This window comes from Buceros rhinoceros, unplaced genomic scaffold (genome assembly GCF_000710305.1).
Source record: "Buceros rhinoceros silvestris isolate BGI_N320 unplaced genomic scaffold, ASM71030v1 scaffold3602, whole genome shotgun sequence".
Lineage (NCBI taxonomy): Eukaryota > Metazoa > Chordata > Aves > Bucerotiformes > Bucerotidae > Buceros > Buceros rhinoceros.
The window spans coordinates 50,266-64,705 of record NW_010397028.1 but is presented as its reverse complement, the minus strand read 5'-3'; the positions used below and the strand labels follow the sequence as shown (position 1 = coordinate 64,705).

Sequence of the window (14,440 nt, the reverse complement as noted above, 5' to 3'; positions counted from 1 at the left end):
TCTAGCTTCTCAAAGCAAAGAGGAATTTGGGATTCTCCAGCGTTCTAGAGTTATGCAGCATGTAAGTATTATGTGGAATATAAATCTAATTGTGTGAATAGTAACCAAGATGTTTACACGGAGTAGGAATTTAATTATGTCTGAAAGAAGGCACAAGCAACACACATCACTAAGGCTGGCAATGTTTAGGGACTTGCTGCATCAGGAGAGGTCCCAGTTTACCCATGACAAAACACAAAACCCAAGTTTACTCATGACAAAACAAAGTCAGTTTTGGGAGCAAGCTCACAGAAGGAAAGAAACCTCCAACAGCTTTAATTTAACCGGACAATGCTCCAACCTTCAGAGAACTGAACACCCCAGCTTCAAACAACTCACTGGATGTGGGCAAATTACAATTTTTCACAGAATCATGATTGTCAACCTGAGAATACTTTCTCATAAAAACAGCAACAGGTCTCTTAAGCCACTGTAATGCAGACCTGCAAGTGTTTCTCAGTGAAACTGTTGTCAGATTTTTATTTAATGAAAAAATCCACTTCTGCAGAAATCTGTCCTCAGAACTGCCTGGAGTGTATCTGCCCTCAAAATATACAACATGAATGACGTATTTGCTATATACATTTTCAGTCAAAATAAGGTCTAAATGCTGCAAAGCTTAAAGAAATCACAGATTTTATGAAGATTTTATAGGAATGCTTCACTGTATGCAATGAGGTTCGGCTATGCCATAATACTGTTCCACATAAACAACAGACTCTACAACAACAATGTACATGCGCTCATTTCCCAGGCTAGGCTCATGACAGAGCTTATGTGAGTATAGGCAGAAGGCAGAGCGAAGACGGGGTGAGGAATGTAAGTGAACTGCGTATACTGTGCGCAGCTTGGAGGATTCTTGACTTTGTTTGTGAAGTCTGGGAGGAGGTGGAAAGGAGTTCTTTGTGAAATCTGAAATCTGTCAGTAGGGTGACTATAACATATAGGTGTAATGACATGGTGAAATGATTCTCCGAATGTGTCATTTCCTTGGTTTGATGGATTTAGTGTAGGAGGGTTTTTCCCTTATGCAACCTCAAATAACTTTCAATAGCCAATTTTGTTTCAGAAAATATATGTTGTTAAATGGCAGAGGATTACCACCACAGTACTTAAAATACCAAATAATAAGAAATTAGACACACTGTGATATTCTGATTTCAAACCTATTTTAATCACAGATTCCCTACTGACAGAAAAGGTTTGGAAAAAGTAGTTGCAAGAGTGGAATTGTGAAATTTATTTAAACGGAAAAGTAACTGCCTGAATAGAAAGAGAAATCTTTTAGCAATGTTCAGAGCAGAAAATATATCAACAGCAGCTTTAAGTTGTTTATTTGCTAGCCAACCTAACATGTTAGCCATTTTACTCTGCCCTAGAGTAACTTTGACTAAAGCATGAAGAAAAAGCTACGTTTGAAATGAAATGCTTGTGGTTTTTTTGTTCACAATTCAAGTTCAAAATAAAAAAAAAAAACCAGCAAAAAAGGCAAAAAATAACACACTGAAAAATAACGTGAAGGTTCAGATGTCCTAGGATCTCCTGCAAAATGGAATACCTGCTAGATACATATTTCCAAATTAAAAAATGGTTAACTTGTCATTTGCTACCTGTTATAACATAGGAAAAATGTTGGTTGGGTTTTTTTTTTAATACCAAGAACTTGGTAAAGTACACAGGGAAGGACTAACAATGACATTAAGGATGGCAAGAACTGTTAAAATAACTGTCCTGAGATGGTTCTATCCATAGCGGGGGAACGCTTTTGCAGCATCTTAAATCTAAATAACAGGAATTGAATTGTGGTTCCAGACATCAAATAACTGAAAAGATTGGAGAGCACTCAAACAGGTTTCTTGTTTAAGATTGCATCCTCCAAGAATTCTCCCTTTGCAGCTCAAGCTGCAGTGCTAAGCCTCTCCGGAACAGCAAGCAATGTTAATAATCCCAGACAGTGGTAACATTTGGAATTGTTTTCGTGATATCAATAAACGGTTACTCCAGTTCATCACCCAAGTCACACTGTAGATAAACATGCAATATTCTTTTTAACGTTCTGCCATTTTCAGCTGTAGCACTTTTAAATGATCTGAAGACAAATTAAATAAAGAAAGTAACTGTGAGAGAAATCCAGCAGTAAGATTAAGCTAGAGATACCACTCATGAAAATAAGCACAGAGTGGGATGGGGAAAGGGAACTCAAATAGATATAAAACCACTGTGCCTAGACACTCTACCTGAAATCAAATAGCAAACAGAGATTAAATGGAATTAAAAGAAATATACCACGTAGAAAAATATTATGCTAAACATGAAAAAAAAATCTGCGTTATTTTAGTATTTCCATCTGATGGCCAGACTTCTTCAAAAACAAAGAAATAAATGTAAAGTTTTCTACTGAGATCAGAAACAGCAGTGAAAGAGAATAAATGGCTCATCCTGCACAGCTGTTTGGCTTGGCAGCTTTTACTTTATTACTGCTGGTGAAGTGTCCAAACCTACCTTTACATTCACCTCTCCTGTTCATTTGATATCCACTGTCACAATATTCACACCTGTATGAGCCAACAGTATTTACACAAAAGCCTTCGCCGCAGGTATGAGGTCTTGAACATTCATCAAAATCTGCAGATGAGTAAGAGAAGAGAAACTGTGCTTCACTATGAAACTATTGAATGCTTGCATCTCCTCTAAACTCTGCTTTAATTAAACATAACTAAATTTGAATTTTTGAAGCTGTTTGCAGGTTACAGGCCTACACTTGTTCTTACTGAGCAGTTCCATCTATCTCACTGCTCGTAATTGCAGAGAGAATGAGTTCTAGGAACAACCGGGCTGTAGGAAGAGTGCCAGTGAGCAGTCCTGCCGCTGCACACAGAGTGCGTGTTGCTTCGTGTACATCATGCCCAAGACAGCACTAACCTGAGGAAGATCACAGCCCATTCCGGCTGCCTGTATTGCTCTGCAAAGTCCACGGCTGTTTGCAGTTATATTAAAAAATATGGTTTGCTACAACTTCTAGTGATCGAAAGTTTTGATATTTGTATTTCCCACCCCAGAAGGTGTTTTTGTTAAACAATAATTTTCCTAAACGAGCATGATACAGATTTTGAAATGCAGTAGGAACTACTCAAATATTTTCCCCACCACTATACCTGGTGAAAGACAGTTAACACTTTCAGACATCAGTCCAATACCAATGACATTGAGGAAAAAAGCTGAAAAGGGAACTTTAGGGGGTGTTAGATATGCTTCTTGATTCATTTTTATATTTTTATTTTCTATAAAGAAGACCAGTAATTACCAACACAGTCGGTTCCATCTTCACTGGCCATGAATCCAGCTTGGCAAATGCACAGGAAACTTCCTTCTGTATTTTCACAGCGTCCAAGGGAACAGAGATGAGGTGTCTGATTACACTCATTAATATCTATAAAAGAAATAAAAATCTAAGACTATAGAATAACATATTTAATTGTGATTCTTTATGTGCATTCTATGCCATGCTTTTGAAAAGACCGATCTTTCAATTATTTTAACTATTCGGAAAAGTGTATGTTTTCCTCTTCCTCAAAGCTGCAAAAAAAGATGCATTAAATAGTTTTGTTCGGGAAAAAATGCTCTTACTGGCGTAGACAATAAGCCTATTGGACTTCTCTAAAGAACGTGACATGATTACTATTCAAATCACTACACTGAGCACAAGCTGCACACATGGAACATTAACACAATTTGGATGAAGTAGAAAGATTTCAAGTTGCCATTTGGCTGTGTATATGCATGCGCGTAAATTATTTTTTGATAATGAGGTGCACTTGACAGCACGTGTATTAGTGTTAAGTTACTGAACTTCTGGTAGCATGAGAGGTTGATAGTGTATAATCTGGCTACGTGATATAGTAACTTTTAATGATCCAAGTTACAGAGGAAACAGCACACTCTGAATGAAGAAAAGATACCAATACAGCTGCTTCCAGAGCTGAAATGGCTCATGTAAAGCCAGTCTGTGCTCTGCCTCATGTTCATCAGTACAATCTGTTCCAGAACTTTCTATCTTAGAAGGGGACGACGGCTTCACCAACGTGCTTTTCGGATGTGTGTGGCATACTTCCTTTTCAGCAGATGTTTGAAAGCAAAGACCTAATTATTACACCTAATAAAATGACTGTGTTTAGTACAGCTGCAGATCTGGTAGCTAGGTAAATCATTCCAAAAGACAGGTGCTAATTCAGTCAATCTTCCTCCAAACAGAAGTGAATTTCTTCCTAGCTATCTGGCAATTTTAGACACCCTGATATAAAGCTGAGAAGAGATAATCTGTCTAATCACTTTTTCTCTCATCACAATGTTCAGTTCCGAGTAGCTCAAAGGCTGTATCAAAGACTAGCTGGCAAATTTTATTTCACATATACAAATCAGTCTCTGTGTAGTTTGGAAGCATTCAGTAGGGGAATCAACTGCTGATTGCTCTGTAGCATATTTCCCTGACCCGATGCTACATTTCAAGCATTTCACAGCACAATTATTTCAGATTCTTGAAAGCGTCCACTCATACCAGAGCACTTTGTCTGCTGATCGTTAAGTTTGTATCCCTCGTAGCAGATGCAAGTGTATCCCACAGGCAAATTAACACAGTGTCCTGCTCCACAGATATCGGGATTAACCGTACATTCGTTGATTTCTAAGCAAACAACAACAACAACAAAAGACTATGTTTAGTTGCAATTTAAACTACGGTTATACAGCAGCATGAAACGGTAATTCCTGAAAAAGACATTATCATCTATAACAAAGAACCGTTTACACAGACTACTGAGAAATAGGTGACTTTAAAATTTAACTAAATCTTACAGTACAGAATTAAGGCACTCAAAAACTTCTCAATTCTAACTGCATTCAGTTTTTTAAACCCAGTTTAGAATTTTTTTCTTACGAATCTTACCGGACTGGTACTTTACTATCTCTTAAATATCTGAACAACATTTGGAACCATATCTGAACAGAAGGTGGACGTATTTACAGCATACAGAAATTTCTAGTTCTACTCCTTTTCCTGAGGACAAAAAAGCCAGCAGAACGTGAAACATTTTTTTCTAACTGATGTCAGTTCCCAATGGGAGAACATCCTCCCCCTGTAAGGAAGGAAGGAGCTGGCTGGCAGAAGGGGAACAGTCACGGCAGAGCTGACTTCCAAATGCTTCCAAATTCTCATCTGACAATCACCATTAGTGGAACTTTCATATGAGATTAATGAACTGTCATTATTGGTAATTGAAGGGGCAGCCAAATGCCTACAGTAGGATGGGATATCTTTTCTGCTCTTACAGTAGTTTCAGGAGGACTTAACTGCAGACAGAATCACACTTCAAACAACTGGGTGATTTAGACCCTGTGAATGTTGCGTGCAACTCAAAAATCCATTTCTGCATGAAGGAAAGCTGTCTTGAAGAACAAAACTTTTATTAAAGCATGTGCAATTTCTCCCTGTGAATGCGAAGTGGGAAGCCTCTTAGCAGGCCTAGGTATCTCCACCACGTACAATACTGCACGTTACAGTATTCACCTGAATACTTTAATTACTTCAAAGCCTGTGTTAATTCTAAGGGACTAGTTGATGTGACATTGTAATGCTCTCATGCATACACACCTAGTACATTCATCTGTCTGTTTTCAAATTTACAGCAAGTTAAATTTTCGTGCCTTTTGGACATGGCTATCACTTAGACAAGTTTCAGCTATGACACTTGCATTTTTTTTATTTTCAGTTTTGACACATGGATGTAGAAAAGGCAACTGTAATACATCAAAAAAGGAAAAAGCACAAACATCAAAAGAACATTTCAAAAGATCTTACAGTAACTCATCTGCTTTTTGTGGAACATGCTGACCTACATTGCAGAAAGTCTGCATGTTTCAAAGAACGCAATCACGTATACTTCATGAAAACATATGCAGGCTGTTTAAAGACCTGGCTTAGACTCAAGAAGACTTCAGTTCTGGATTTTGGCTGCAGATCATGTAATCTGAGAGGGAATTATTAATTTTTCTTTCTATCATTTATTTGTGGGCACAAACATGGCAGGTAAGTCCTGGCTCTGTTGACAGTACCCTCATTGTTGTGCTGTTCTGTACTTTCTATCTCTCCCCAGAGTATTCCTTTCTATTCTACAACTATTCTCTTTGCTATTATAATTCAGAAGCAGCATGGAACAAGTTAGAGTGTCAGGAATTCACAGTCATTTCTTAATTTATTTTATTTCTAAAAAAGAAGTACAATACCTGTAACTTGAGTAGGTGCAATGACTTGACTTGCACTTGAAGTAGAGACTTCAGGAGCAACTTCAACAGGCAGAGGAGGAGATGTTTTCTCAATCACTACTGTGTAACATGGAAAGGAAATCAATCACATCCAAAAAAAAAAAACCCAAACCCCACCCTTAAAGAGTTCAAAAAACCCAAACCCTTAAAGAATTCACACATGATACTGAATGAGCCAGACACTGTGGAGGATTTGCATTAGTTTATTCTGCTTAGATCTGGAGTAAAAAAAAACTCGCATAGTAAAAAAAAAAAAAAAACAGTATAATTAGGTTTTCCAACATTCTACTGCTTGTGAAAAAAACTAAGATGCTAAAGAAAGCAAGGACAATAGTAAGGTTTTTGCAGTGAAAGTTATGTATAAATCTACAAGGAGGCACCTAAGTAAAGTTTCCTATTGAAAGAGTTACAAGGCCTCAACTCTGCTGACATTAAAGTTCTCACGTACGTAAATCCAGGATATCACTTTTGCCTAAAATATATCTTTGCCTCCTAACAAGTCACCCAGGCAATACCAATCTCTCAACTCCTCCCACTTCAGCTTCTATGATTTATTTTTTGTTTCTGCATTCTGTTTATGGAAAAATGGCTTGTGAAGCTGCAATCAATTTTTCATTAACCTCTGTCACAATTGCTACCTGCCCATTCTTCGACGAGTGGTAAGCACGTTCTCAAACTAAAAGGCAAGTCAAAACAAGTTACCTGGAAACTGTGGATGCAGATTAATTGTTGAAATTCCAGGAGAAAGCTGAGGCTGCCCAGGTTCTAGATTAGGCTGCTTTTCTTGATCAAGGGAAGCTAATTCCTAAAAGAATGATTAAATATTTACATTCTGAAAACATTCTCTTGGTTCAGCTAGTACAATAAACCACAAACTCCTGGCTCGAGAAACTGCTAACATTCTCACTTGAGTGGGTTTTGACAGCAGATCATTAATTACCACCAATTTAAGCCTGAAAGAACATAGAATACTATGTTTACGCAATGGCACACAATTTAACATTGATTTTATTTGAAGCAACCATTTAACGGAGCTTCTGATTATATCTTTGGCTTTGTCCCTCCATAGTTCTCCCATCCTCTGGTCTTTAATTGCTTATGAATCATATTTAATTGCAGTTCAGCATCACACAAATGTATACAATCACATATGTCTAAGTTTTTGACCACCACGAAAGGTTCTCTCTAAGCTATTGCACTGATCAGCTTATTTTCATAAAAGTGTTAGACGCTTGTAAGTCTTCAGGACAAAATTAAGTACTGCTGCAGTTATTCCTAGTGAATCTCTTGATCTTCAGCATAGAGAATCTGGACCCTCCAGAATGGGGGACTTAACACAGACACACACCTGCATTAATACAAGTTTCTTAAGTGGGTGTCACAAAAGCATCATACTGTTTCTCTCCAATTCATTTTTTCTAGTATCTGTGGCTCTCCCTTCATACTGTCTGCATTTTCCAATATCCTCTTTAAAATACAGGTTCCAGAATGGTATAGAACAATATAGAACTAGACCCTCCACCAACGCCCTAAAGAGAGGATAAAGTAATCTCTTTTCCTGTACCTCACTACCTGCCTGTTGTCATATATAAAACACATGAGCTCTTTTGCTTTAGGTTCTGCACTGTAAGTCCACAGTAAGTTGTTCCTCACACATCCTAAATCCTTTTCAGAGTTATTGTATCACATCTCGTACACATGGTCTGCACTCTAATTCCTAGATAAACGACATCATGTTTTACCTGATCAGGGGCTGCAGTTCCCACTAAAACCAGAAAAAAAAAAAAAAAAAAGAAGAAAATTAATCAGTTTTCACATAACATTTTCTTACAGGCTCTATTTAAAACTACTAGCACATTTCAAAGTGGTTATTGCCACTGCAGAAAAATTTCAGGCTCTAACCTCATTCGAAAATGGTGCAAACTTTAAGAATGTTCCCAAAGCAAGTGTAAAAACTAACCTGAGACCAGAACAAGATTCTACACACTGACCAATTCTTACAATTATTACTCAGTATTCAGCTGCCTTATAGGTTTCTCAATTGTTTAACTGTTTCCTTAGAAACAATCAGAGAAATTCACAGGTTATTAACTCACCAACTAAATTTCTTTAATTCCCTCCAATGAATATCAATATTTGTAATTATTTTAAAGGTAAATTAGCATCATAATGATACATAACTAATCATTAACAAATCTGCAAGAATTTATTGTAGGAAAAAAAAAATAAATCCAGTTTTGAAATTTGTCTTTTCTTTAAGCAAAAGTGACTTTTTTCTGGGACGGAGAGAGAGGAATTTCATATACTTTTTTTTTTTCCACTGCAGTTTGCCTTTTTTGAATTTGTCTTTTACTGATTAAAATCTATATACCTCTAAAAAACTAAGAATATTTTTATTTTCACAACACTTTACACAGAATAGATTAAAAAAAAAAAAATCACTCTTTTTGCTCTAGTTTCTTCAGTATTAGTGGGAAAGCAATTATCAGAACTGGGAGAACTTCTAATAAAATCTCAAAAATTCCAAATGCAAATATATCCCAAAATGGACTACAAAATTCAAATGTGCATGTGTCATTATTGCCTTAGAGTAAGCATATTTTAAAAACCTTTTTAAAAAAACTACATTCCTTTTTTTCTTTAGATTCCGTGTTTTTTACTGGAATGTGACAATCTAACTGCTGAAATAATATTTTAGCAAATGATACACCACTTTTTTTCTGCTTCATAATACAGAAAAGCCCAGAGATTTATGTAAGATTTTATAATCCAGCACAGTCTGTGAGTGTATTTGCATGGTTTGTTTTTCTCTCCAGATTCAGTTTAGCTCTATTTTCTTTTTGAAAGCAAAACTAGAGTAGTGATTTTAACTGGAAAGCAACCCAAGTCACACAGAATTTTGCAAAGTCAGCTGACTGAAACTCTTTCTAATAATAGTTTGACAGGTATATAACTACTCCTTGGAAATAACCTATTAAATATTCAATATAATGAAAAAGTTCTTTAGCCATGTATTACTTGCTGTTTACTGTTAGTTCATGCCAAGTTTGCTGGCATTTGTATTTATAACAGTGCTGCTTCCTGCATTTCTTTGCTTCTACATTTGTTTTAGACTCAGGGCAATTTCAGCTGCTACAAGTTCTTAGAGGAGCTTGCAGAAAACCAGGTCTGGGAAAAATATCTTCGAGGGGTCACCTAATGTTTAAACAGCCCAGCAGAGAGGGGCTGATCCAACATGGTCACACCGATGCAGGGCTGAGAGCAGACCATGTGAAGGGAATGTACGGCCCACATCAGGTGGTGCTAACCCACAGGAGTATATAGAAGGAAGATGATGAAAACCCCCAAATACTGCCATCCCAAATACTGGTAAATCAAAGCCTGAGTTGAGTCCTTTGTTATATATATGTTAGAGATTATAAATATCTTTTAAAAATCTTACAACAAATATTTCTTATGTTAAAAATCAATTAAAGCAACCTCCCTCTCTCTCCGTGATGTTCTCAGCATCTAGTACGAGCTACACGTAACATTTCAGAAGGAAATCATGTAACACAATACACTCCACAATGCGGAATACTCTGCTGTGGGAAGTAACACCTCTTTGTCCTGCACTGTAGGCATCTACTCTGCAAAGAAACACACCATTGAAGACACATGCACAGAAATACATTAAGACTAAGTTTTCCCACTCTCACCTTCTTGCACAGCCATTTCAGTCTCACTTTTCTGTGAGGAGGTCAGTGCCTCCACTGGCTCTTCCTTTGCTGGGAGAGGTGGAGGAGAAGTACCTTTAGCAACAGGTTGAGTAATCGGGGTCTTGCCAATGACAGATGGCTGTACTCTAACTGCAGGGTGATGATATAGCTTGTTTCTGTGAGGGCCAGAAACCGTATAACCCATTCCACCAGGGCAGATTTCCTTAAAAGCAGCTAGATTTGGGATGGGAAAATATTCCTTTTAGGAGTCTAAAAGTGCAATATGTTGACATAGTGGAAAATATGACTACCACTAATAAATTTAATCTCATATTGTTTATACATTTTTACAAAAAACTACTTAAAAACAAGCTATACATTGCAAGTTAGTATGACTGAGTATTCTCCCAAAAGCATGTTCTGGCTGTTATTCCCAGTTCACCATTTTTCTTCAGTTATGTTTAATCTATCACTATATCAAGGTTTTTATTTTTTTTGGTATTAATCCTCTTCAAGTAATACATCCTTTCTAAGTATGAATTTAAATATACAAATTGTCATCATCATCTACATTGCATAAAAAATGAAGGTCACTATCATTCTCTTTTTGCAGAAACCAAAGGAAAAAAGCTCACCACCCCTGCACTAGAGGAGCAGAAGAATATCAACCAGTAACAACATTCATTAACAGGATCCCATGTGACTACATCAGAGGTTTCATACCAGCTCTCATCCAAATTTTACTGACTTGAATAAGTCTTTCCACTGACCTCAGTAGGCTGGATAAAAACAAGATGGGAATAATAAAAAGCTAAATCATCACTGGAAGAGCAGACGAATAATCTCCTTTATAGAGCTGCTACAGAAAAAGGTAATGAAAGTCAGGCAGCAGCATCCTGCTCTGATCTCTGCAGCTGCTCTACATGAGCATCAGCTTTTGCAGTCCTAGTAGAAGACTAGAATGAAAAAGAAATACAGGTCATCCTTCCTACCCATCAAAGATAGTAGCTATGCTCGTGTCAAGGACAAGGGAGACCTTCAGGAGAGTCTTGAGCGGGCAGTGCTTCATTGTCCTCATTGCTCTAGATAAAGCCATATTGGGATGAAACACCAACGATTTAGTCTCCCATGTGCCTGATGCAATTTCTTACAGCTTCTTAAGAGATATGTGAGGAGTGGGGCATTGGTAAGTTCACAGATTCTGCTTTGAACACATCAGGGTTTTAAAATTAATCAGCATCTAAAATAAAACCCCATAATACTAGCTATGGGTGCTCCACAGATTAATTCATTAAATTATACATTAAATTGCAGTATGCATTAATTACATACTGTGTTCTGATGGCGTTTTAGTAACAGAAAAGACTGAGGGTCAAATTGATGAAATTGAGTGAATTCAGAATGGTGAAATATTTTTTGCTGGGGAATGCCAATACCAAAACTTGCCACAAAAACACAAAACCAAGGGTAGGAATTGTGGTCAAAGGAGGAAGACAAAGAAAATTTGATGCCTGTCCCTTCAGAACCATACTCAGGGTATAGGAAATCTTGTTTCAGGTCATAGTCTCTCAAATAAAGAGCTTACACAAATAAATGTGAGCCTTATTCTACCACAGCTCCGGTAAGTATTCTCAACACCCGGTTATACAAAGCTGGCCTCTCTCAGTCTCTCTTTTGGAGATGGTCTACTTTGTACAAATATTTTAAAAGCTATCAAGAGAGTGAGATCATGACTTTTTAATTCAATGACTTAAATTAACATGGGATGCTGCAGTAAATACATTACCCCATTCTGGAGTATCCCACTTTCCCACATTTTTCATAGAAAACTCTGAAAGTTTATGATTTTAACCTGTTATGAAAAGGCAGATGTTTTTAAATCATGAAAGATGTCATGAAATGGGAAAAGTGTTTCCCACATAGCTCATCAGAATTTTCTGCTTATGGATTTTCTCTTTGAAGTCTTTTCATTAAGAAAAATCACTAAAATAAACAGTTTCACATAATACTCAACCATCTATATTCTCTGCTCCAAAATACACACAATGGTGCATAAAGCCTTATGCAATATTCTCCCAGATATAAAGTGTTTGCATTTAAATTGCAAGTCATCTGATAAAATTCTATTTTTTCTCCATTAAAAAGCCATAAAAATATTTATTTGAAAGTGAACTGGACTTCCAAAATTCTAATCAGTGATCTAGCAACCCAATGGTCATGCAGGAAGGTCACAGCTTTACAACCGAAATGCTAAGAAAATGTTGGGCGCTTCCATTTCTGTAAACTCAACTTAGAGAACTAACGAATCTGCTGCTCTCATCACGTCTCTGATGCCAGCTGTGAATTTCCCAAAGCAGCTAGCTAGTTTTGAAAACCTGATTCTTTATTAAATGCTCCAGAGAAATACATGACCTGTATCACAACAGTTGCATCTGTAGCAGTGACTTCAGTAAGAACAGTGGATTACAATTCTAAATACCTGTGCTAAAATACTGAACAGGCTGGACATCATGTATATTACAATAGGCAATGAAGCTTTCAAAAAACATTAACTTGGCCATATATTTGGACAAAAACCAATATTCAACTGACTCCAACTTCAGTCATTCAAGTTTTAAGCAAAACTGAGGAATAGAAAGTACCCAAAAGCAGTGATCAGTACCTATAATATGTGGTATCATAATCTATGAGCAGCCTAAATAAGAGTGGTGACTAACCTGGTAGCTTCCAAGTCCTTATATATCTAAAAATCGCCAGGACTCTAAGTGAACACTGATAATATAAGTGAGCTTCACGTATCAAGTAGGGAATTGTTTAAATGAAGGTGGCACAAAATGTTAAACTAACAGTTTGTTGTTAAGAAGGCAACACAATACTTAGTACTTTCCTCAGAATGGATGGTAAAGATATGAAGGAAGGTTAGTAAACACAAATACTCTCATACATATCCCACTAATGGTAATGTAAACTACAACACGTTGTTCTGTAAGCTAATTCTCAAAGGCTGCCATCCTTTCACAGGTGCCTTTAAGAACTCAAAGAGTATTAGTTAGATTTCGGGTTGATTTGCCTGTATCTATAGTCAGAATATAATGCACAACAAATTCATCTTCACGTGATGGAGAATCAAAGTTTGAGGACATATTCTGAGATGCAAATACTGTTAATCTGAAATTCCATCACAACACAGAAAATATAATTCCTTTGTTTTAATCAGAAATCCCTATGAACAACAGTACTATACATGTGATTATTCTACTGTCACATAGAGAACTTTCATAATTTATTGATGGATGCTTCTTGTTCAAAATCAGTTCTTGGATTTTTTTTTTTTTAAAGTGTGCACATCAAACATACGGTAAGGGCACGAGGTTGTATTTTTAATGGGCAGTTCTTACCTGTTCCTGGAAGTGGACACTTCTCACAGTGCGGGCCCCAGGCTTTGCCAACACTGCAACAGCAAAGCTGCTTGCTGAGCTGAACAGAAAGAGGATGCATGCATTGCTTTCCTGCACTAACAAACCGGTAGCAGGGTCCTTTCTCCTCAGCAACTACAGGATTATCAGCTGTAATGAAAGTGGAAGACAGGACAGTACTGTTCACATGAAAAGCAAAACAGACAAATTTCCAACATCAGTTAAACGAATTAATATTACCATCTGCAGAAGTTTCATTTCAAACACCTATCTCAAGCCATAATCACAACATAAAAGAAAATTCTTATTTTGCATCAAACACTCCTGATCTTCTGTTTTTTAAAGAAAAAAAATCCAAACCAGCACTTGCCATGCTGCTCTAACAGAATCAGAATTTGCTCTTTCACTTGAACGCAAGTCCAGCTGCTGACGACTAATGTCAGTCACTGCCAATATACAGTTGTGTCAAGCTACGTAGCCACTGGAACATTCAGCTATAAGTAGGCTACATAAATAAGACTGCAAAAGATTAAGTATCATACATGACACTTTCTTACCAAAAGAGACAATTACATATTTACACTTTGTTATGCTTAGTTTTAGTGTGGAAGAGCCAAAGGCGAAGTATAAGTTAACAGGAAGCTGAGAACCATCCAGCTTTCTAATTTACACATCCACGTTAACATACAGTTAACAGTTCTGGGCAATATGTTCACTTTGGTAAAAAATACAAAGACATCTGATTTTCAACATGACATATAAAAGCAAAAATGAAAAACAACTCTTTTTTTCTAGTGTTAAACTGAAAAGTGGTAAGAAACTCTTCAAAATGCTGAAAACCTTTCTCAGTAATTGAGTGACAAATTATTAATTATTGTGAAAAAAGGAAAGAATTCACCTCGGCTCTAGACTATATTTTACAAATCTGAAGATAGCTCAGATAAGGAGCTTAGGAAATTGGGTGTTTTT

At 36.8% G+C, this 14,440-nt stretch overlaps 1 protein-coding gene across 5 annotated transcripts in view; it reads right to left on the bottom strand.

Moving 5' to 3' along the window:
* The window catches only part of LTBP1 (latent transforming growth factor beta binding protein 1), a 101,580-nt gene that overhangs the window by 53,325 nt on the left and 33,815 nt on the right, over positions 1-14,440 (bottom strand). For 3 of the 5 annotated variants that reach the window (XM_010146071.1, XM_010146072.1, XM_010146073.1), the window contains exons 6-13: positions 13,454-13,621; positions 10,056-10,289; positions 8,100-8,122; positions 7,060-7,162; positions 6,319-6,417; positions 4,595-4,720; positions 3,344-3,469; positions 2,542-2,664 (exon numbers count right to left, since the gene is read on the bottom strand). In XM_010146071.1, coding sequence (XP_010144373.1) covers positions 2,542-2,664; positions 3,344-3,469; positions 4,595-4,720; positions 6,319-6,417; positions 7,060-7,162; positions 8,100-8,122; positions 10,056-10,289; positions 13,454-13,621 — 1,002 coding nt within the window. The remainder of the gene's footprint in view (positions 1-2,541; positions 2,665-3,343; positions 3,470-4,594; positions 4,721-6,318; positions 6,418-7,059; positions 7,163-8,099; positions 8,123-10,055; positions 10,290-13,453; positions 13,622-14,440) is intronic. The other 2 variants (XM_010146074.1, XM_010146075.1) reach the window with 1 other exon arrangement.